This window comes from Camelina sativa, chromosome 20 (assembly GCF_030686135.1).
Source record: "Camelina sativa cultivar CO46 ecotype springtype chromosome 20, ASM3068613v1".
In the NCBI taxonomy this organism is placed as follows: Eukaryota; Viridiplantae; Streptophyta; class Magnoliopsida; order Brassicales; family Brassicaceae; genus Camelina; species Camelina sativa.
The window spans coordinates 2,998,546-3,020,399 of record NC_141899.1 but is presented as its reverse complement, the minus strand read 5'-3'; the positions used below and the strand labels follow the sequence as shown (position 1 = coordinate 3,020,399).

Genomic DNA, 21,854 nt, shown 5'->3' with positions numbered 1-21,854 from the left:
GATGTAAAATTAGATATTTCACTTTCAAGTTTCAGAGTAAGAGTTAAATATACTTCCTTTTAGTGGTTTTTTTTTCTTTTCTGGTTATCAGTTATGAATTGACCAACCTACTTTATTAGTTACTAGTTACTAGTTATTAACCTCTCTAAGTTTTTTTGTAGGTATTAGTATTAATACCTTTCAATGTTTACATCCAATTCTTTTATTTACATATATAGAAAATCATACTAATATGCTTTCTAGTTTCTACCCATTTTTTGTTTTTTTTTTTTTTTTTTGCTTTAAGGGCCACGCAATATTGAATGGTATTTTGGGAATTGTTTGGTAAGCTACTTTTTCTATATAGGATGATCACAAAATATACATTTTCATTTTTGTCAAATTTTCTACCAGAATCAGCAAGTATAAATTGAAATTTGGGGGCCTTATGTCATCATATATAGAGCCTAGGCTTGGTCGAAATTGGGCTTTTGAAAATGCATTTAGGATATTATTAAGATTTGAATGACGGTGACTGATGGTGTTTGTTTGCTATGGGCTGCATAAGTAATCACATTTTCTTACGGCAGTACAACTTTTCTTTTACGGAGTAGTTGTTAATTGCTTAGGAGAAGATTTACCGCACCACCTAATAATAATGGTGCGTTATGCTCTCTGTTCTATGTTTAAAGGAAAAAAATGTGTCTTAGTTTTTCGTTGTAAAATAATATGCTTATTACAAAACATATACTATTTATTTTGAATCATATATATATATATGGCACGAATTATTAGAAATTATTTGAGAGCATCTCTGTTCTTTTTTTTTCTTTGTTGGGAGTAAGCAGCATCTATCTAGATCTTATCTTTTTTGTTCAATAAATATATATAAAAATCAAAAGAATCCAAAGTCGGTCCATCGCAGAAAGCATCATTCCTTAGAAAAATACAAAAAGACGACTTGTTTCCCCCATCTCTCCCGATCCCTCCGTCCGTCCGTCCGTCAATAACCTATAATGCTTTAATATACTTATTATCATAAACTGACACATTAATTAATATATGGACTACGTATTTTGAGTTTTAATAACTTAAAAATTGGAGTATTTGTTTTGTTAGCATTCATACTTGATTTAATTCACTTCGCTTCCTTCATAAATCTTTAAACATGTATCTATGACTAATATTAATGTATATTAATATTTGTCTAAAACTGAAACTTTTTATTTGTCTAAAACTGAAACTTTTAAGAAAAAAAGAAAAATATAAAATGCCAATGCCGGTACGCTATGTCGTGTTTCAAGCTTCCATTAGGAATCACTTCAGAGATTGAATCACTTTTAATGCAGTTCTGGTGGGAAAAGAACTCAAATCAACGCAGTATACCATGGATCGTCTGGAAGAAACTACAACATTCGAAAAGAGAAGGGGGTCTGGGATTTAGAGACTTAGCTAAATTCAATGATGCACTTCTTGCAAAACAAGCGTGGAGATTGATTCAAAATCCTAATTCTTTATTTGCCCGCGTAATGAAAAACAGATACTCACGAGAGGAATCAGTTTTAGATGCCAAACAAAGGAAGAAACAATCTTATGGCTGGTCATCTATTTTAATAGGACTGGATGTCATTAAAAAGGGTTCAAGATTTATTGTGGGGGATGGTAAATCCATTCGTATAGGTTTGGATAATTTTATAGAAGAGCACCCTCCACGATTAGTTCAAACTGTACCTTTGCAATCAGAAACTACTCTTGATCAATTTATTTCTACTTCTGGTGAAAGTCGATACTGGGATAATCATAAACTCCTTTCATACGTATCCCAGGAAGAGCAGGTCATAATACAAAACATTCATCTCTCACAAGTACCACAACCGGACAAATTAATTTGGAACTATACTAGATCAGGTGAGTACACAGTCAAGACAGGATATTGGTTTGTTACACATTACCCTTTCGATCCTGGAGTAGTCCTAAATATTCCTCATGGTTCAGTGGAACTTAAGAACAAAATATGGAAGCTACAGCTGTTACCAAAGATCAAACACTTTTTATGGCGTATTCTATCGCAAGCAATACCAGTCACCACAAGATTAAGTACAAGAGGTATGAATATTGATCCTCTATGCCCGAGATGTCATCAATCTGATGAAACAATACACCACGCTTTTTTCTCGTGTCCCTTTGCCATGATGGCTTGGAGATTTTCTAGTTGTTCTTCCCTAGCCGTCACTCAACTACAATCCAATACAGAGGACATTATTGCACAGCTACTTAATAGTCACACGCAGATTTCCAACCTGTTTGATTATTTATTACCCTTTGTTTTACTCTGGCGGATTTGGAAGGCGAGAAATAACCAAATTTTCAATAATTATCGAGAAAGTGTCTCAAAAACATTCTTACTTTCGAAATCTGATACAAAAGAATGGATCAACAGTCTACAACATATATCTTCACCATTATCTAATGCACGTACGAATATAACATCGTGGCTTCCACCGTCTCCACCGATCCTTAAATGTAACTATGACGCGAGTTATGATCATCACACTCATGAGGCTGTTAGCGGATGGATCTTCAGAAATTACAAGGGAGAGGCTATTGTGTGGGGTGCAACAAAATTACATAATGTTCGATCCTCTTTACAAGCAGAAACAAAGAGTTTGCTTACTGCAATACAACAAGCATGGATCCGCGGGTACAAGGAGATTGTATTTGAAAGCGATTGTGAAATCTTAACAAAAATAATTAATGGTGACATAGTGGATATATCCCTAAGAAACTTTATTCAAGATATCAGAACCTGGACTTCCAAACTACAGAAAGCTACTTTCAGTTTTACAAAGAGAGATTGTAATAGGATAGCACATGCTTTAGCTAAATTTGGTTGTATAAATTGTCAATATTATTGTGACTCTGTACTAAAGCCCCCATGGCTAAGCAGCACACTTTGTAATGATCCAGTTTAATCAATATATATTCATTTGCGAAAAAAAAAAAAAAAAATGTCAAAAAGATTCTCTTCTCTCCTTCGGCTTCCCTCTCTTTCGCTCAATTAAAGATTTGTTGACCTCTTTTGTTTTTTTTTTTTTTTTTTACTTCTGAAAATCAAATCTAACCTTCTTTCTCTCTCTCTCTCTTTTTATTTTCTTCTGAAAGTCTCTAAAAATCACTCCTCAGTTTTCAAAAAGAGTTGGCTGATCTTAAAGGTAACAACTTTCTATATTTGTATCTCTCACATTTTCATCATAGTTCTTCTTTGTAAATTCTTTAAACTATTATGTTACTGTACTGTATTGTTACTTCATTCTTGATCATAACTTTGAGATCATAAACCAAATCTGCCTTCTTCTTTTTTTTTTTGGTTTATTATATTCATCGGTTTAGTTATTGAATTTGAGTCATGATGATCAAATCTCGATTTTTTGTTTGGGTGTTGATGTGATTGCTTATTTATTGATGGTGGAACCAAAGATTCAATTTTTTTGGTAGACTTTTAATTCTTCCATATGTTCAACGTGCTTCCAAATCAGAGAAAAACAGTTTTAGGATCAAATCATTATTATGTGTTGTTGTTTTAAATGGTTTTGATGATCTGTACATTGTGTTCTTCTCTGCAGTTGTTTGTTGTAATAATAACTTGCAATGTCTGAGGAGAATAATATTTCACAAGTTGATGACAAGTGTTGTTTGGATGATGCAAACCCTTTGGAGATCCCTCTTGTTATGGACGAGCAAGTTCAAGGAGATGATCATGTTCTGCTTCCAGCTGCAGAGACCAATCATCATGTGAATTTGAGACGGTATTCGACTGGAGCTCTTGATAAACCAGCAGCCAAACCTCAGGTTCAAACCCGTTACCGTGGGAGTGGGAACCAAACGAGTTCGACTCATGATCTATGTAAACACGGGAAGAGACGTGAGGAGGATTTGGTTGTCAAGCCATGGAAGTTGGTTAAGAAAAAGAATCTTGAAAGTGGAGATTTGGGGAAAGGTGAGACTTTTAGGAAGTCGTTGGGAAATGTTTCTAAACCGGACAAGTCACCATTGCGGGTTGTAAAGAAAGAAGCTGCTAGTGAGGTTGCCAAATCTTGTGATGGTTTACGCGTTAAGAAGAGTGTCTCAGCTGCTGTAAGAATGGTCAAGAAGACTACTAATCTTGATGTTAAGAAGGTTTCAAAGATCAGCGAGAACAAGAGTCCTAAAGTGGCTCTTTTAAAGAACTTGAAGAACAAAGAGAAGACAGAGATTGATGAACTGGAGCGATGTGATGTTTCATTGGAGAAGACAAATCTTGATGTTAAGAAAGCTTCAAGTATTAGAGAGGAAAAGAGTTCTAAAGAGGATCTTTTGATGAATCTGAAGAACAAAGAGAAGACACAGATTGATGAACCGGTTGGATGTGATGATGTAATGAAGAAGACAAACCCTGATGTTAAGAAGGTTTCAAGGATCAGCGTGATCAAGAATTCTAAAGAGGATCTTTTAAAGAATCTGAAGAACAAAGAGAAGATGAAGACTGATGAACCGTTTAGATCTGATGATGCATTGGAGAAGACATTGTATGTTGTTGAATCTAGTATTGAGAAGAGGAAGAAGAAGAGCATCACAAGTGTTAAGAGTGAAACTCAGCAATCTTCTGAGAAGAAGTTCTTAAGAAGCAGCGGAAAGAAAAGTCTTAGCTTATCACCGTCTTTTTCCCCATCCTCAGAGGAGGTTAAGAAACCCCCGGTCACAAGATCAGATCCTAGGCCTATAAGGCAGACTACTTCCATGTCCAAGACTGGATTGTCTGTGAAGAAAGAAACTGGTTCTGCAAATCTTGTTACTAATCCAAAAACCGAAAGCAAGATTATTAGGCCAAAGAGGATTAGTGTAAAGGTTACTCCTCCTCCTCCTACTGCAACGAAGCAGCTGACGAGTTTCAAGAAAGGCAAAGTTCTTGAACCAAAAACAGAAGATTCCACTGCTACATCAATCAAGTTCAAAAAGAGAGTTGTTCAAGAACCAAAGCTCAGAAGTGATGTGAACAGGAAAAAGAAGAACCTAAGAGACAAAAGAGAAGGTATTGGGAAGGTTAACGGTGAAGGTAAACGAGAGAAGGTTGTATTGAGGCATAGAAAAGTGGAAGTGAAGAAGAAGTTGCAAACACTTTTCAATAATGTGATTGAAGAGACTGTGAATAAGCTTGAAGAAGTGAGAAAGAGTAAGGTTAAAGCACTTGTTGGTGCTTTTGAAACTGTTATCTCTCTCCAAGATAACAATAGAACATCTCAGAAGAAGAAGACTCAGAACAAACCCACATCTTCTTCACTAGCTGTTGAAGGCTAGTCTCCTCTTGAACTTTAAAATTCAAGGTTTGAGAAATAAAGAGATATACAGTTGTGAATTTGTGATACAGATGGTTCTTTTTTTTGGTTCATGAATCTTGTAATGTAAAATTTTCAAAGAAATCATATATTTTCCAATAAGAAATTATGTTTCTTGTACTGTATGATGCTGTCTACTGTTGTAAAATTGGAATCCGGTTTGATTGGTTTATTCTGTTATTGTACCGAACCGGAGTTAAATCTAATTTCACGCGTGTTGAGTTTGACACGTGCGATTTCTTCGTACCCGCTCATCTCTTGTTTCATCATGGTCGTACGTTTCAAAATTCAAACGCCTTCTTCTCTCTTCACTTTACCACACCACACAACTCAAGTCTCAGACTTTAATCAATGGTGGTATCAGAAGAGCAAAGGCAAGGAGACGAATCGAATCGATTAGTGTTGTATGGGGAGAAACGTAAGCCTTCGTTTGATTCTTCAGGAAATTCACAGCGACAACAAGATTTCAGGTTAGCTAAATGTCGAAAGCTCGATGATGGTTACGATGTCGGGTTTCAAGAACGGAATCGGAGCTACGAATCGGGTACAAGTCTTCCGGAAAAGTTCCGCGTCAGGCTTGAGATCTGTTCCCCTGATTCGTTTTCGGTGACGCCGTTTCAATTGCAAGGGTTTCGTTGCCCTGAAGAACAAGAGTGTCTTCGTCAATTAAGAGAGATTCTATCTGATGTAAGTTCTTCAACAAAGCTTTGATTTTGTTCTAAAAAAGGGGAAATTTTTAAATTTCCGATTTTTAGGGTTTTTGATTTTTGAATTGATTTTTTACTTTCAGGCGATTCCTTCACACTATACTCAAAATCAAGATGGAGGAAAAGCTGGGATTTATAAGATGAGAGACTACAGTATGGTCTCTGGATGTCTTAAAAGGTGTAAGAGAGTTGAAGTTGAAGTTATACCTTGGAAAACGTTGGCTGTTGTTGAGAAGCTTTCTCAGTCATGCTTTTCTGGGAAATGGCAACCTTGTATACCTGAACATTTTACGGAGGAGAAGGTTGAAGAACTGATTGAAACCTTGCCAAGGAAATTGGTGAATGCTCTTTTGCCTTTCCAACTTGATGGTCTGAGGTTTGGTTTACGGAGAGGTGGTAGGTGTCTTATAGCTGATGAAATGGGGCTTGGAAAGACGCTTCAGGTGATGTTTTTGGTAATTTGTGAGGAAATTTTGAAGCTTTTAGTAGTTTGGTGAAGTAGTTAATCTGAGTGGTTAATCTTTGTGTCAGGCTATTGCCATTGCTGGTTGCTTCATAAATGAGGGTTCCATACTTGTTGTCTGTCCAGCTGTTTTGCGTTTCTCATGGGCAGAAGAATTGGAACGTTGGTTGCCATTTTGTTTGCCTTCTGACGTACATCTCGGTAAAAGTCTCTACTGAACTGCGATATAGCAATCTCTGTCTCTGATTCTATTTTTCTCCAGTGGAGCTCTAAAGCGAAAGCTTAATTCAGTTTTTAGAGTTGTTAATTGGCTTCTTGTCACATCGAGTTGGGTTTGATGGAACTTTTTGGTTTCAGTTTTTGGTCATCAAAATAATCCTGCCTATTTACCAAGATGGCCAAAAGTTGTGGTTATCTCATACAAGATGCTTCAGCATCTCCGGACGACTATGCTTGAGCGAGAGTGGGCACTCTTAATAGTAGATGAATCTCATCATCTACGATGCTCGAAAAAGAAGTCAGATACACCTGAGGTAACTAAGACCTCTTGTTCATCATTAATGCCATTTTTAACCATGCCTTCCTGTGTCATTTTTTCTATGATTTCCTAGCTGCTTTTAATTACCTTTGACTAACACAGAGATGGTTCAGTGACACTTTCTCTAAACTTCGAAGAACATCTTTATATCTGAGTGGAGTTCATAACACTTTCGGTTATGCTTTGCAGATAAAGACAGTTCTTGATGTTGCTGAAAAGGTTAAGCACATAGTTCTGTTATCAGGAACTCCTTCTTTATCGAGGTTGTGGAAATTGAACTCTGTGTCAAATCAGTATCGTCTATTTACGTCGAGTTTGTAATTTATCCTTAAAATTGTTACCTTGGTGACCACAGGCCCTTTGACATCTTCCATCAGATAAATATGCTATGGCAAGTCATCTACAAACTTTGACATAAACTTTTGGATTTGCACTACTTCCCTTTTCTAACACTGATTCTGTCACCAGGCCTGGTTTGCTGGGAAAGGACAAGTATGAGTTTGCGAAAACCTATTGTGAAGTTGGGCTTGTCAGAGGTATCCAAGGGAAAATTTTCCAGGTAAATATGGACTTGTGATAGCCTGTTGTGACATCATGATCGTATATTATAAGTGCAGAATACTCCCCATTGCATGATAAGTGGTTACCCATAGGGGATGTTGCGATCATATTTCATTCTATTTCTTTTCAGTCGCTTTCTTACTAATATGAACTGTGGTTCCCTTATCTTAGGTTTTATTTTGTTAATATTGCGAGATAGTAATAAATCTTCTGGTTCGGTGTCGCAGGATTTTTCAAAGGGTACTCGCTTACTGGAATTAAACATACTGCTAAACCAAACAGTGATGGTAAATCCTTGTTCTTCTATTTCAGTTTGGTTCGTAACAGTGGTAGATATTAGGAAACTTGCGTATCAATTGATCTTTCCTCATAATTCACATAGGACCAAGTGTGTCTAATAATTTTTGAATGTTTATGTTACAACTTTAAAGTATTTCTAGTCGTCTAGTTAAATATGTAGACAATTTTAATTTGAATTTTTGGATGAAAATATTTCCATGTTCCAACTTCACAGTTCAGATATCACTGATATGTTATGCCAATTGAAGTTTCATGTATTGTGTTGTGAGGTGTTGGAGAACTATGTATTATGAAATCCCTTTTTATTTGTTACAGATAAGAAGACTGAAGCAGCATGTGTTAACACAGTTACCCCCAAAACGTAGGCAAATCGTAACCATACTTCTAAAGAAGTCCGATATAGCTTTAGCAATGTCTATTGTCAGCGAGGCTAATAAACAAAAAGATGGTGCTATAGCAGAAACCACAGAGAACTCACATGAACCTAAGCGTATGTGGCGTGTTTTTATACCAACCTAATAATTATGTTGAGTTGTTTTTTATCATCAGTATTCAAGACATTTTGATCTACTTAATCACTGTGGTCCATACAATGTTTTAACACATGCTGCCTTTTTAAGTATAGATCAAAATGCTCGTGGATCAAATGAAGCTGGGCATGTAGACACAGAGAACTCTGGAGGCCCTGAGAGTATGTTTTGACTATATTCTTTCCATAGGTGTCAAGATATAATTCTTTTTGCATATATTTGCACTCTTTTTCATTTTATCTTTTTGTTGTGCTTTAGCTGACAAAGAGAATCAACTATGTGGGAAACTTTCCTATCAACAACTTGGCATTGCAAAGCTTTCTTCCTTTCGTGAATGGTTATCCCTACATCCACTTCTGTCAAGATTGGATTATACCCCAGAAGAAATTGATGGAGACACAAGCTCAACTAAAATGGTCATTTTTGCACATCACCACAAGGTTCTGGATGGAATTCAGGTTAGTAGCTTCAATCTCATCATTAGCTCGTTGAAAATTCCAAAACTGTATATCTGTCTGCTAGTTAAACTTGTAATTATAACGATGCAGCTCATGTAACATATGGTGAGCAAGTAGTTTTTTGTTAAAATTTCACTTGTGACTATTGCTTTTCAGGAATTTATATGTGATAAAGGGATTGGTTTCGTCCGCATTGATGGGATGACATTGCCAAGAGATAGACAATTGGCTGTACAGTCATTTCAGTTTTCTAGTGAGGTATGCACAATATGACATATATGTTTATTCACTCTTGAATTGATTGTCCTTGCTGGGATGTGTGATATTTGACTATGCTATGGCTCTCACTCCAGGTAAAAGTTGCAATTATTGGCGTAGAAGCTGGGGGAGTTGGACTTGATTTTTCAGCAGCACAAAATGTTGTGTTCGTTGAATTGCCTAAAACACCGTCACTGTTGCTTCAGGTATTTTTTCTGTACCGCTCTTTTTTTTACTCTTAACTTCTTGTTTTCTCGTTCCTAAACCTATTCTGCAAACACGGTAAGGCTGCTAGATACATAATCTATTGATTACATTTTGAAGGCAGAGGATAGAGCACATAGGCGAGGTCAGACAAGTGCAGTCAATGTATACATCATTTGCGCAAAGGTAAACTTGTTTGCTGCTGCGATATTAGTCACTTGAAGCTTGTCTTATCCATTATACTTGAATTGGATACTATGTAACAGGATACTATGGACGAGACAAATTGGCAAAATCTGAACAAGAAGTTGCACCGTATTTCATCTACCACTGATGGAAAATATGATGGGAAGACCGAAATTGAAGTATCTCCCAAATCTCTGCTCTTTTTCTCAATTCTCAGTAAACTACTGTCCTTGCCTTAGATTTTCACAACACATAGAGGCTTATTCATATGTCATAGGCTTAATTTTATTCACATCACAAAACCAGTAGTTTGTATGATAAAAATTGATGTCTGGACAGATTGAAAGAGCATATATTTTCAAGCCTGCTGAAGAAAGCAGTGAAAGAGAAGTTCTTGAAGCGCAACCATCAAAAGCTAATACTGTAGTAGCTGATAAGATTGTTGAAAGCTGTGAAGATTTGGGATCTGGGACAGATGTATCAAATACTATTGATCTCAAGGTTTATCTCTTGACTTGTCATTCATCAAACAAATTGGACCTTTATGACCTCAGAATTTATCTTTCGTACACCATTAATTATACAAGCCAAATGTCTCTTTGATTATGGAACTCAGATGTCTCATTGATTATGGTACTCAGATATTCACTCGTTTTGGCTGAATGGTTTTTTTTTGGCCAAGCAGGACGACCTGATTCCTCATTTGGATATATTAGAAGCTAGTCCTTTTGATGAAAATGGTTCCGGCTCTGAGATGAAGTCTTCTGGCAGCATTTCTTCTACTATGTTAGACCAGGAAACCCAAGAAAATCATCAGCCTGAAAATGTATGAATTTAAAGGTCTATTTTTCTTCTCTGACATGTCCTAAAATTTATATATTCATTTTCTTATGATGCAGCTTATTGTTGATGATGGGCTTGTGAAAGAAGATGATTCCAGTTCCATTTATCCACTTGTCGATTCCCTGCGATTTGAGGTAAAGTTTAAAGTCTGCATTGGTTCTTCTTATTTTATCCGTTATTCTTGTTGCCTTTGGACCTTGGTGGTCATGAAATATAATTATGTCAAGAAGGCAAAATTTGGTGAATCAACTGCATATTTTCAAATCTCGTGTCAGTTTTTAAGTTTATCAGATCTAGGCTGCAGTCTGATTCTTACTTCTATTATGAAATTTTATTAAATATAATGATCGTTACTTGTTTAGAGCTGACAACACATATGAATCGGATCTTAAATTCTTTTAGGTGAGCCAAAACACTGGAAGAATTCATTTATATTCTTGCATTCCTGGGAAAGATCCACGACCAAGGCCTTGCTTCGAGAACTTCCGACCAGAAGAGATTGAAGCAAGCGATTTAAGTCAGGCTATCAATAAACAAACAAGCTCTGAATCCAATACGGATGATACCGTTCATGTACTTGCTATTTTAGAATTTCTGAAAGAGTGGAAATCATTACGGCCAATCGAAAAGCGGAAACTACTTGGAAAGCCTTTACAATTACCTCTGTCACTGGAGTTAAGCTACTTGAGTGAAAGTGCTAGCCACAACAGCGAGGTATATCTTTAAGCTAAATTTTTTTTCCGAATGTATGATTCCAACATAACTATATTGAGAGTTTTCTGTATCAGGGATTGCTCAGGGGAGGGAGCAAAAGACGAAACACACCGTTTTCTGAAATCAGTATTACTTTACCTGCAAGTGCAGTGTGGAAAAAGGTCAACCTTAGAAGTGGACACCAAAGAAAGGAAAAAGAATACACCCAAGCTTGGAGTATGAGTAACGAACCACTCTGTAAACTCTGTCAAAAGCCCTGCAAGTGAGTGAAAACATGGTTTACTTACTGATTGATGGTTTTTGGTCACTGCTTTTTAATTGAACTTTAAATTCCCTTTTTTTTAATTCTAGGGGAAACAACGCCAAGGAGCCTGAGTATTTTGAGGATCTTTTCTGTGATCTTGCATGCTATGAAGATTACCGGATAAGAACAAGCGGCAGATACATTCGTCAGGTTTTTCTTGGTCATTCTTTCATTATTTAATGCATGTGTTATGGTTAGCAATGTTTCATATAATTTATACCTTAAATGCATCACTAAGAGGTGTAAGGTTTCAAATCTCAGGAACTTTTTCAGATAGAACATGGAATTTGCACAAACTGCAAATTAGACTGCCACCAACTTGTCCGACGGTTAAGGCCTTTACCACTGGAAAAACGCCGTAAATACATAAACCAAGTTGCTCCAGAATTGTTTTCCCGGAAGAACTTGTGAGCCATTCAAACCCAAGTTTTTGCTTGTATTTCTCTTACAATATCATATAAGGAGTTTAATCACTGCATTGAACATACAGATTTTTTTTTTTGAAAATCAATTTCTTAATTTTCTCCTCTAATGTCAAAGGCTTGAAACCCTGGTCACTGATCCAACCGAGGGAAATGCGTGGCATGCAGATCATATCATTCCAGTGTACCAAGGTGGAGGTGAGTCGCAATATTTTACACTAGACCTCTCAGTAAACATCATTCTCAACAATATCACAAGTACATGATTTCGTTTGTGAATTCAACTAATTGAACAAATTGTCTTGAAATTTGGATCATTCATAGGCGAATGTCGGCTAGAGAACATGAGGACACTTTGTGTGGCTTGTCATGCCGATGTCACTGCAGCTCAATGTGCAGAACGTAAAGTGATACGGTCCGAAGCCAGAAAGCAACTGAAAAACACTTTAAAAGAACTCAGAAACATACCAAAGCAAACAGATCTCTCGACTGACGACTGCACAAAGGTATTGATTATGAAAACAAATTCAAATGACATGAGGGGACTATTACAATACATGGCAAGACTCGTTGTAGCATTAAACTTTTGGTATGTATGTTTTCAGGAGACTGATTCAGTAACCGATGAAGAGGAAGATGAGCTTATGGTTGAAGTTCCCGGTAGTTCTTACTCCGTAGATCAGAAAATCAATCATGCCTCATAAAAATAGTCATATTTTTGACTTGTCAGTAAATGGAACTATCAGTGACAAAGCAAAGGTTCTGTTTGTATGATTGTATCTCTGTAATCACAGTTTTGCTTGGAATGAAAGATTAGTTTCTCGGCAGTTTCTTGTCAATAAAGCAAAGTGGTCAGTCTAACCTTTTTAATGGTTAAAACTAAAAATTTCTTCTACATTGTACCTTTTTTAAATTCCATATCTCCGGATTTTTTTTGTATCTGTTAACATATACGTAGTATATTACATGTTCATATATATATATTCCTTATCTCCAAAGCGACAAAAACATCCAAAAAAGAAGTTAATTATTGAAAATACTCACACTTCATGTTTCTATTTATATAAATATAAATAAAATTTGTTGTGTAATTAAGAAGCAAAGGATGTTCCAATGGGGCGAAACCCGAAAATCAGATACTAGAAAAACAAAGAGTGGATCCAATGCTATATTACGTTACGTATCAATATCATCATTGTTTCATTACATGTAACTGAAATGGTAATTATAGTATTCTTGGCAAAAGATCTTCAGATGCCGATCGAGCGCAAATAATACAGTATGTTTTTGGTTCCTTTAAAGTTCAAGAGGATGGGATCTCATAAAGAGAGCCCAGTGAAATAATTGTTGATGTTTCCTTTCCTTTAAGACTTACTCTTTCCAATATGATGTGGTGACCCATTTTAGTCTTCTTCTCCCAATTTCAATAATTTGGTTATGTATACTTATACGTATTGAATACAATCATATACGTATTTTTAGATTCAATCATTCATGGATCTCAAAATTTTTGTAGATTTTGCTCGTCAATTTTGTTATTTAAAATAGCAATTCTATATATAAAACTTATAATGGTAAAAATATTACGTTTTAATCATTTTTTCGATTTTTTTAAAAATAGGTTGGTAATGTTTCCAACAAACCCTAAGCACAGCTTTTAACAGCAAGATGAGTTTTCTTTGAGTTAGAGGGACACAATAGCCCATTATTTTGTGTCTCAAGACTGTTTTTTTCTTTCTTTTTTAACTTGGTTGGAAAGGGTTTACTAACTTTTTGTCTCACTTTTTCTTATTTTAATATCTCTTCTTTTTTTTTTTTTTTTTTTAACAAACATTTTAATATCTCTTCTTAGATTTGATATTTCTAGTCGGCACGTAATTCACACTACTTATTTTTTTTTATCTCCGACGTTAAGTTTCTCACATTTACAAATGCAGAACCAAAACTATGTACTAGTATTCTATCTAATTTCTTTTTTGAAGTAATATCAAATTATTAATTAAATTCATTCGGAAAGCAGTTTTTTTTTTTTGTAAACGTTGAACACATGTAGCTTCCTACGATATAGCCATTATAGTTACCATTTTTAGCATACAACAAAGTAATCAAATACCCAAGCAATGATATAGAATATTAAAATTGTTTCCTAAGGAAAATGATGATTTTTAAAATTAATTATGAATCTCTTTTGCTGAAAAACAAAAAAAAAAGAACGAAAAAAGTTTTGAAACGTTAGCTTCCACGTAGTAACGTAGAGATATAAATTTGACCTACAAATCTTTTTCATAACGGTGGATCGGTCAGAGTTTTCGATTTTATAAGTATATATTTACATAAAAGATTATGAGTGTAATAATTATAAAACCAACAAAAAGTAAATAAATAAAGAGAAATATGAAACATGACATATCGAGTAGTAGTAGTGAGAAAGTCTTACATTTCAACTATAAAAACAACATCGGGTGAGAGACCACACAAAGAAACCAAATCAAGAAGCCATTTCAAATTTATCTTTCTTCAAACTAATAAGAATATGGTTTCGGTGACATCAGAAGCATCAAGAAGCCGATCAAAGAAGGTATGTGTGATCGGAGCTGGACCGGCGGGGCTAGTCTCCGCAAGGGAGCTAAGAAAAGAAGGGCACAAAGTGGTGGTATTGGAGCAAAACGGCGACGTAGGAGGGCAATGGTTGTATCAACCAAACGTAGAAGAAGAAGATCCATTAGGAAGAAGTAGTGGTTCCATTAATGGTGAACTTAAGGTCCATAGCAGCATTTACTCTTCCTTGAGGCTAACCTCACCGAGAGAGATAATGGGTTATTCGGATTTTCCATTTTTGGCGAAGAAAGGGAGAGACATGAGGAGGTTTCCAGGGCATAAGGAGCTTTGGTTGTATCTTAAGGACTTTTGTGAAGCTTTTGGGTTAAGAGAGATGATTAGGTTTAATGTTAAGGTTGAATTTGTAAGGGAAGAAGAAGAAGAAGATGATGTAAGGAGGTGGATTGTGAGAAGCAAAGAGAAGTTAAATGGTAAGGTTTTGGAAGAGATCTTTGATGCTGTTGTTGTCGCTACTGGTCATTACTCCCACCCTAGATTGCCCAATATTAAAGGTATGTTATCTATTGAATTCAATAGTTACTAGTTGATCACATTTGTTGTTTATTTACCTATTTTTGATCCCTCTATTTTTCATTTGCTATTTATGTATATATGTATGGTTACTGATTTGTCTTTCATGATTATTTGGTGGCTATAGGAATGGATTTTTGGAAAAGGAAGCAAATCCATAGCCATGTTTACAGGGTGCCTGATCCATTTCGTAATGAGGTGATTGAATATCTCTACATCCTCTTAAATTTGGTGATGATTATGATGGTTATGACTTATAAGGATAGTGATGGTCATGATGGTGATAGGTGGTGGTGGTGGTTGGGAACTCAATGAGTGGACAAGACATATCAATGGAGCTTGTAGAAGTGGCAAAGGAAGTTCATTTAAGTTCCAAGACACTTGATATATCTTCTGGCCTTTCCAAAGTCATTTCCAAACACCCAAACCTTCTTATTCACCCACAGGTTCTGTTCACTAGTATATACTCCCTCCATTTCATAATATAAGATGTTTAGAGAAATATTTTTATTTCATAATATAGAGATGTTTCCAACTTTCTATGCAACTTTTAGATTAAATTTATATTTTATATTATGTAGACTTGTTTATGATTGGTTAAACTTTTTAAAAATAACTATTTCTTAATATGCGTGTTTTCACTAAAACATCTTATATATTGAAACGGAGGGAGTATTATAATAAGTTATCTTATGCAGAGCTGGCCCAAAGGCCAAGCCCATGAAGCATGAGCTTGTGGCCTTATTTTCTGCTGTGTATTTTATATATAACTTTCGGCCTTATTTTCCAAAAAATGTGTTTAGTCTAGTGGCATTTGTCTTTATTAGTGGGAATGAGTTCATGGGTTCGATTCTGACTAATAGCAAAACAGCCTTTTTATTTTAATTTGATTGTGGCCTTTATTAACTTAGAGACGGCTCTGATCTTATGTCATGTTTTTTCATGTAAGAATTTGGATTTTAAAATTTATTTCTTTGATTTCGTTTCGCAGATTGAATCTTTAGAGAATGATGGGAGAGTCATTTTTGTGGATGGATCTTGGGTCGTCGCTGATACAATTTTATATTGCACCGGGTAAGATAGAATGGATAAACAAAAGATCTTTAATTTGATTGATTTGGTTAGCGTTAAAAAAAAAACAATTGTTCTTGAAAGCTGAAGAATAGACTAATTGCTACCTTTTGTTTCCGTTAGAGGAGACAAATAGATAATGATGATCAAGGTTCATTTGATAGTGTGATCTAACCGTAACTAAGTTAAATTAATTAATTGTTGTGTGGCTATGTGGGGTATTGTGGTCTTCATCGACATCGTACACTACACATTGCTTCATGAAATAAATAAAAGAAAATTAATTTCAATTTTTTTTTTTTTTACTATATCAATCATTCCAATTTTAATCAGTAAGATAAAAGCAGGAAATTAAATTAAAAATAATAATGGTTGATCATTGGGATCTGCATGATTTTGCGTAACTTAGATATTAGTCCTACTCCAGTTTCGTCACACAAACAAAAAAGATATTTGTCCTACCTACTCCTACTACAAACTCATTTATCTAAATATCAACTTTCTTGTTATTAAATATCAAAACATTAAGTATATAATACATATTCTTAACTAAATGCGGGACTCATAAAGCCAGATTGAGTGGGATACAAATTTTTTTCTACATTGGTCTTCTCAATTCACATTACCCCTAGTTCTTGGGGACATCATAGACAAAATATAACCAAATTTTTGTCATTTGTTTTGAGTTTCTCAAAATATATAGTAATATGTATTGCTTACTTTGAGAATAATAATAATGTTTTTGGGGGACCAAAAACACACAGGTACTCGTACAAGTTTCCATTTCTTGAGAGTAAAGGAAGAATAGAAGTTGATGATGATAGAGTTGGTCCACTCTTCGAACATACTTTCCCTCCTTGTCTCTCCCCTTATCTCTCCTTTGTCGGTATCCCAAGAAAGGTCTCTCATCTTTCATATTTTGGTTTTTAGGGACTATACAAATTATTAACATCACTCTTTAAGATAAAAAAAATATAATTGGTGGTAATTTTTTGTTGTTGCAGTTAATAGGATTCCCATTCTTTGAAGCACAAGCAAAATGGATAGCTCAAGTTTTGTCCGGGAAGTCATCTCTTCCTTCTTCTGACCAAATGTTACAATCCGTGGCAGAGTTTTACCGGTCAAGAGATCTCGCTGGAGTCCCTAAACACAACACTCACGACATTGCTGATTTCACGGTAAGTTATAAGTTATATAACTAACACTCTACAAACAGAATTTAATATTTTCTTATACTCTTGATTTCATGTCCTAGCTAAAAACAGTTTTGTGTTATATGTTTTGAATCTTTTTGCTATAGTATTGCGATAAATACGCGGACTATGTTGGGTTTCCGCATTTGGAAGAATGGAGAAAGCTGCTATGTTTGTCTGCTCTCAATAATTCACAGGAGAATCTTGAGACTTATCGTGATTCTTGGGATGATCATGAACTCTTACAAGAAGCTCTTCAAAGCTCTCATTTTACAAACCTCAATTCTTGAAATACTACTCATTTGTCGTTATGTTTAGAAAGAAAAGAGTTTATATCCATACATTTTATACATTTGTTTGTCAGCTGTTGTTGTTTCTTTTTTTTATCTAGTTTGGTCTGCCTATGTTTCTGGTTGATATTTTTATATCCATGCATTTATACATTTGTTTCATTCAATATAGTCTAGTATTCACAACCATTGTTAATGTAGGTTTATATTAATAAAACGTATCAATTTGGTTATAAACATTTACCTCAAAAATCAGAAACCATATGATTTGAGGAAAAACCAAAGCTTTAACTTAATGTATGAACTAAGAATCAAGGTAATGTAAAAGACTGGTTATGATGGTTCATCTAACTAGCTTTGAACTTTGTTCTGTACCATCTCTAGTCTAAAACACAGTCATTGGCATTAGATGAACTGATATTCCAGAAGTTTAGTTTCTCCTATTTAGTCTTCATCTCTAGAACAAGACTTGTTACAAAAAAAAGCATCATCAGTAATAGTAAGACTCTTAATTCTCCAAAAGAAAAACATGAAGCCAAACTATGGCAAGGATTGTAATTACTTCTTTAGTTTGGCTATACTACTTGGTTGATGATCATGTGAGTAAAATCAGCAGCAGGAATTCTAGAGCTCCGTCTTCGCTTTTTTAAGGCTCCCCAATAAACACCTGTTTTTTCTTCTCCCCAAAAAGTGAAAGCATCTATTGGTTTAGGAGTAGAGCTTTTGCGCTTGTTCTTGAGGAACACGCAATTCCACTTTAGTTCAGATGCTTTAATTAGCTTTCCAAGTACCTGCAGATCCTCATTGGCTTCACATTCTGAAAATGTGCCTATACTCACGTTATCATCATGCAGGTCATCTTTGCATTTCCGCTTTCCCTGCCTGGCCTTGCTTCTCCTCTGCTTCCCAAGGACTATGCTAGAGACTGCTGCTCCTTTGTTGTCTGTCTCGTGCTCCTCTAGCTTCTTCTCTTTTTGCATCTTTGCAACCGAAGAAGAAATATCGGCGAACCAAAGAAGATTTTTGCTTAGGGAAGTAATATAATCAGTGGCGGACTTTCTAGACATATGTACTATAGCCTCAGCTGCAGACACTTCTTGATAATTTCCTTCTTTAACAAGAGATATCTTTCTGCTCTTCTTCCGTTTCATTCTTCCACTCTTTTTCGCAACTACTCTTTGACCCTTACTGGACTTCATTTGTGGTTTACAACGCCTTTTGTTTCCTAGATTGGTCCCCTTCTCTGCACATTTTGCCTCAGACAAAGAACTTGAACTCCCTTTCTCCATACTCGTTTGATTGCTTTGAGATTCTGAGCTGACCTGAGCACTCAAGTGCGGGTCATGCTTTGAGCCTTTGAAAGTTTTGTTGGTTGGACAAAGTTCTACCTTCTTCCTTGACCTTGAGCCTCTCATGAATGACTTAAATCGCTTGTCCAAAAGTAAAGTGTTAGTTGAACATGGTAGAGCTTGAACATTCACTCGCGGCTGATTTGAACTGTGTTTTCCACGAACCGTAACAGAAGAAGACTCTTGAGGTTTCTCGGTTTCAAACTTCTTTGTTTCTTCATCTTCGGATGAAAGGGGAGACATATTCAAGTCAAACCCGTACTCTGCTCCAAAGAAATATCATATCAATTAACCTTCCATATCAAGTAAGTGTGAGGCAAAAAACCAATATGTAAACATATAGTTCCATTTTCTTACCTTCTCGACATTTAACAGATCCTTGCGCTTCATTCATCCCGTTGAAACCTTTTAATGAACTTTCTCCTTCATTCTTTCTATCAGACTCTTCTCTAATCCCATCTGATGTAACTGGACTCAAGAACTGACTGAACACATTATCTGAATGTTCCTCGATCTTGGCAGGTTCATTCAAATCAAGTTGTAGCTTACTCAACTGCTTACCCGAATCCAAAGACATCATTCTCAGAGATTGCTCTTTCAAAAAGTTTGGAGCTTCATGGACTCCTCCATGCATATCATTATACTCAAAAACCGGTAGTTCCAGATCCAAGACCTTCTTCTCAGACTTCTCAACCTTGTTATCTACAAGAAGCTCAGCTTCCATTTGGTAAGGAATGTTTTCTTCATGAGGCAAATACCTAGTTTGATAAGCAGAGATGCTCGAACTCATCCAGTGTGTTCTAGGGATAGGGAAACCAGAATTTAAGTACACGGCGTTTTGATGTCGAGTTCCTTCCATTTCCATCATCAATTCCTTCTGCCTTCGGTACAGACGATGAAGCTCATAGATCTATAATGGAAAAAAAAGTATCAAACTCTTTAACTTGGAGGAAACAAGAAACACCCCAAGATAACGCATTAAAAAAAAAAAAAAACACACCTGACTTCCAAAGACAGATTCATGTACAAGCATGGTGTGTCTCAACGCTCCTTTCACTTGGCTATGATAAAGATCACGATACAACAAAGAGAATGTATCATCAACATTCAGGTTCACGCCGTAACTATTATTGGTTAAGACCGAATCAGTGTCCTGTACAGGACACAAACTCCAGCCAGTTCTTGCATTCGTAATGTCACGGTTAGAGAAATTGCACCCCGGGAAAAAGCTGTTCTGCTGCATTTTATTCATTCACTTCACACAGTCTTGAGCAAGATCGCTGTACCAAGAAAGAAAAAAAGAAACAATTTTATCAACTTGCATGAACCAATAATTTTCATAAGGAATCATCAAATCTACTTTTTTATTCTTTATCCATAGTTGCAAATGTGGAAGGTGAGGTTGTAAATAAAAGATCTCAAAGACTATTTTTTGGGCAGAAACATCATCACAAGTGGTTGAAGGTGAAGTCAAAGAAAAACAAAGCTTTTCTAAAGCAGTAAGGAACGAATAAAAACAAGCCAACAGTTAACGACCTACCTAAGTAAGAAGGAAGCAAAAGATGAAACTTTTGAGTTAGATTCCTAGCTAAGTGAACATAGTAATGAAAGGAAATCTGCAGAAGAAAAAAACCCAGAAACCATATAATCAGTAAAGTGACAAGACACAACAAGAAGAGAGAAAGGATCTACCTTTAGAAAAAAAAAAACAAGAACTCTGAGATTTTCAGCTCAAAGTTTCTTTCTTTAGTTGAGGAAGATGCTGAGAAAACAGAGAGAAGAAAGAAAGAAAGAAAAAAAAGCTTCTCTTTTTTATTTTCCCGAAGATGTTGAGAAAACAGAGAGAAGAAAGAAAAAAGCTTGTCTTTTTATTTTCTCGGGAAAATGCAAAAAAGGAGAAAGTGGGATACACCCCCAAAAGAACAGGGGATCTCTCTATATTTATCTTTTAATCTTTAATGTTACAAGTGCGTCCGAGATCTGCTGGGCCATTATTATCTTTGGATTGCAGGGACTTTGTAGAATTTTCTCAGGAAACAAACAGAAGAAGCGAAACATGGGACTTGGAAAGAGAGAGACTTGTGTTGTGCTGTGCTGTGCTGTGCTGTGAGTAAAGAAGAAGAACAAAAAAGATATTAATTTTTTCGTCTTTCTCTCTCTCTCTCATTCTTTCTTCTTCCTCTTTGTCTTTTTCTTACATTTAATGTCTCTCTCTCTGCTCACTATCCCCCAAGTCCTGAGAAAAATTATTCTCTTTTTAGTACTTCATTTTGTACATTGAATAAGGTGGAAAAAACTACTATTACACAGATCCAGCAAACCAATCCTAATTTGTTGGAAGATTAAAATCAGATCTTTTTAAGACAAACCATCTGGTCGAACCGGTTTGAATAGCGATTAAGAAAGAAGGCATATGTTCTTGTTAAAGACGAAGACACGCTACCATCTCTCGACAAGACAATCCGGAGGATGTTTTTTGAAAAAAAATCGTCTGAACAGCGACATTATTTCAGGAACCAAACAGACGGATTCAGTAGACCATATCACCTTCTTCGCCGATTCAAATCACAGAACCCTAAGAATCAATCGCATAGACTTCTTCTGTTGTTGACTTGTTTAAACCGCATCTAAAAGAGACACGCGACTATTTTAGTCAGGAAGATCAATGGGCTGTTAACTATACTTAAGCCCAACTCTTTTTATATGGGTCTCAGTTAGGAAGACCAATGGGCTGTTAACCGTTTTTTTAAATATAAAAAAAAATCGTTTTTAGTTGTTTGATCATATACTGTACGTATATTACTTTCACATTTCTAATTTATTATTTTTTTCGTGCACATTCTACAATTAGTTTTCAGTTTTCACAGCAAATTTATATCATATACTCATGTAGACAAATTACTGTCCTCTCTATGATCGATTGATAAAAGAAGGGATCCGTCTGAAAGGATGAAAAAGAAGATCCCCTTTATTAAAGTTTTTT

At 35.6% G+C, this 21,854-nt stretch overlaps 4 protein-coding genes across 5 annotated transcripts; 3 read left to right on the top strand and 1 right to left on the bottom strand.

Moving 5' to 3' along the window:
- Positions 1 to 2,905: 2,905 nt before the first annotated feature.
- On the top strand, positions 2,906 to 5,471 carry LOC104768988 (uncharacterized). Its single transcript, XM_010493097.3, has 2 exons — positions 2,906 to 3,191; positions 3,603 to 5,471. Exon 2 carries the CDS (start codon positions 3,628 to 3,630, stop codon positions 5,311 to 5,313), a length of 1,686 nt encoding a protein of 561 aa, XP_010491399.2. The 5' UTR covers positions 2,906 to 3,191; positions 3,603 to 3,627; the 3' UTR covers positions 5,314 to 5,471.
- A 148-nt stretch (positions 5,472 to 5,619) lies between these two features.
- LOC104768987 (uncharacterized) lies at positions 5,620 to 12,666 on the top strand. The gene is made up of 25 exons (XM_010493096.3): positions 5,620 to 6,038; positions 6,142 to 6,501; positions 6,590 to 6,722; positions 6,879 to 7,054; positions 7,249 to 7,322; positions 7,415 to 7,450; positions 7,528 to 7,618; positions 7,848 to 7,907; positions 8,236 to 8,410; positions 8,546 to 8,611; positions 8,709 to 8,908; positions 9,065 to 9,166; positions 9,262 to 9,372; positions 9,491 to 9,556; positions 9,637 to 9,735; positions 9,896 to 10,057; positions 10,242 to 10,382; positions 10,456 to 10,533; positions 10,802 to 11,113; positions 11,188 to 11,375; positions 11,465 to 11,567; positions 11,679 to 11,824; positions 11,958 to 12,037; positions 12,164 to 12,345; positions 12,445 to 12,666. The coding sequence occupies exons 1-25, from the start codon at positions 5,703 to 5,705 to the stop codon at positions 12,541 to 12,543; spliced, it is 3,576 nt and encodes a 1,191-aa protein (XP_010491398.1). The 5' UTR covers positions 5,620 to 5,702; the 3' UTR covers positions 12,544 to 12,666.
- A 1,463-nt stretch (positions 12,667 to 14,129) lies between these two features.
- On the top strand, positions 14,130 to 17,759 carry LOC104768986 (flavin-containing monooxygenase FMO GS-OX-like 9). Its single transcript, XM_010493095.3, has 7 exons — positions 14,130 to 14,949; positions 15,096 to 15,166; positions 15,256 to 15,414; positions 15,960 to 16,042; positions 16,804 to 16,939; positions 17,044 to 17,217; positions 17,340 to 17,759. The coding sequence occupies exons 1-7, from the start codon at positions 14,241 to 14,243 to the stop codon at positions 17,520 to 17,522; spliced, it is 1,515 nt and encodes a 504-aa protein (XP_010491397.1). The 5' UTR covers positions 14,130 to 14,240; the 3' UTR covers positions 17,523 to 17,759.
- Positions 17,760 to 17,903: 144 nt separating this feature from the next.
- On the bottom strand, positions 17,904 to 21,522 carry LOC104768985 (uncharacterized). Of its 2 annotated transcripts, XM_019242274.2 has the most exons (6): positions 21,315 to 21,522; positions 20,564 to 21,107; positions 20,412 to 20,487; positions 19,872 to 20,151; positions 19,229 to 19,781; positions 17,904 to 19,134 (listed from the first exon to the last, which is right to left on the bottom strand). In XM_019242274.2, exons 4-6 carry the CDS (start codon positions 20,121 to 20,123, stop codon positions 18,098 to 18,100), a joined length of 1,842 nt encoding a protein of 613 aa, XP_019097819.1. In that variant the 5' UTR covers positions 20,124 to 20,151; positions 20,412 to 20,487; positions 20,564 to 21,107; positions 21,315 to 21,522; the 3' UTR covers positions 17,904 to 18,097. The 2 variants fall into 2 exon arrangements, with proteins under 2 accessions (XP_019097819.1, XP_087362199.1); XM_087506073.1 differs by lacking the exons at positions 20,412 to 20,487; positions 21,315 to 21,522 and having other exon boundaries at positions 20,564 to 21,177.
- Between the last annotated feature and the right edge of the window lie 332 nt (positions 21,523 to 21,854).

Coding starts and splice junctions, on each gene's coding strand:
- LOC104768988 (XM_010493097.3), top strand. CDS start 3,628: ATGTCTGAGGAGAATAATATTTCACAAGTTGATGACAAGTGTTGTTTG.
- LOC104768987 (XM_010493096.3), top strand. CDS start 5,703: ATGGTGGTATCAGAAGAGCAAAGGCAAGGAGACGAATCGAATCGATTA. Junction 7,451..7,527: donor CATCAGATAAATATGCTATG/GCAAGTCATCTA, acceptor TTCTGTCACCAG/GCCTGGTTTGCTGGGAAAGG. Junction 8,411..8,545: donor GAACTCACATGAACCTAAGC/GTATGTGGCGTG, acceptor TTTTAAGTATAG/ATCAAAATGCTCGTGGATCA.
- LOC104768986 (XM_010493095.3), top strand. CDS start 14,241: ATGACATATCGAGTAGTAGTAGTGAGAAAGTCTTACATTTCAACTATA. Junction 14,950..15,095: donor TAGATTGCCCAATATTAAAG/GTATGTTATCTA, acceptor TGGTGGCTATAG/GAATGGATTTTTGGAAAAGG. Junction 17,218..17,339: donor ACGACATTGCTGATTTCACG/GTAAGTTATAAG, acceptor TTTTTGCTATAG/TATTGCGATAAATACGCGGA.
- LOC104768985 (XM_019242274.2), bottom strand. CDS start 20,123: ATGAATAAAATGCAGCAGAACAGCTTTTTCCCGGGGTGCAATTTCTCT. Junction 19,782..19,871: donor AATCTGTCTTTGGAAGTCAG/GTGTGTTTTTTT, acceptor TTTCCATTATAG/ATCTATGAGCTTCATCGTCT. Junction 19,135..19,228: donor ATCTGTTAAATGTCGAGAAG/GTAAGAAAATGG, acceptor TCTTTGGAGCAG/AGTACGGGTTTGACTTGAAT.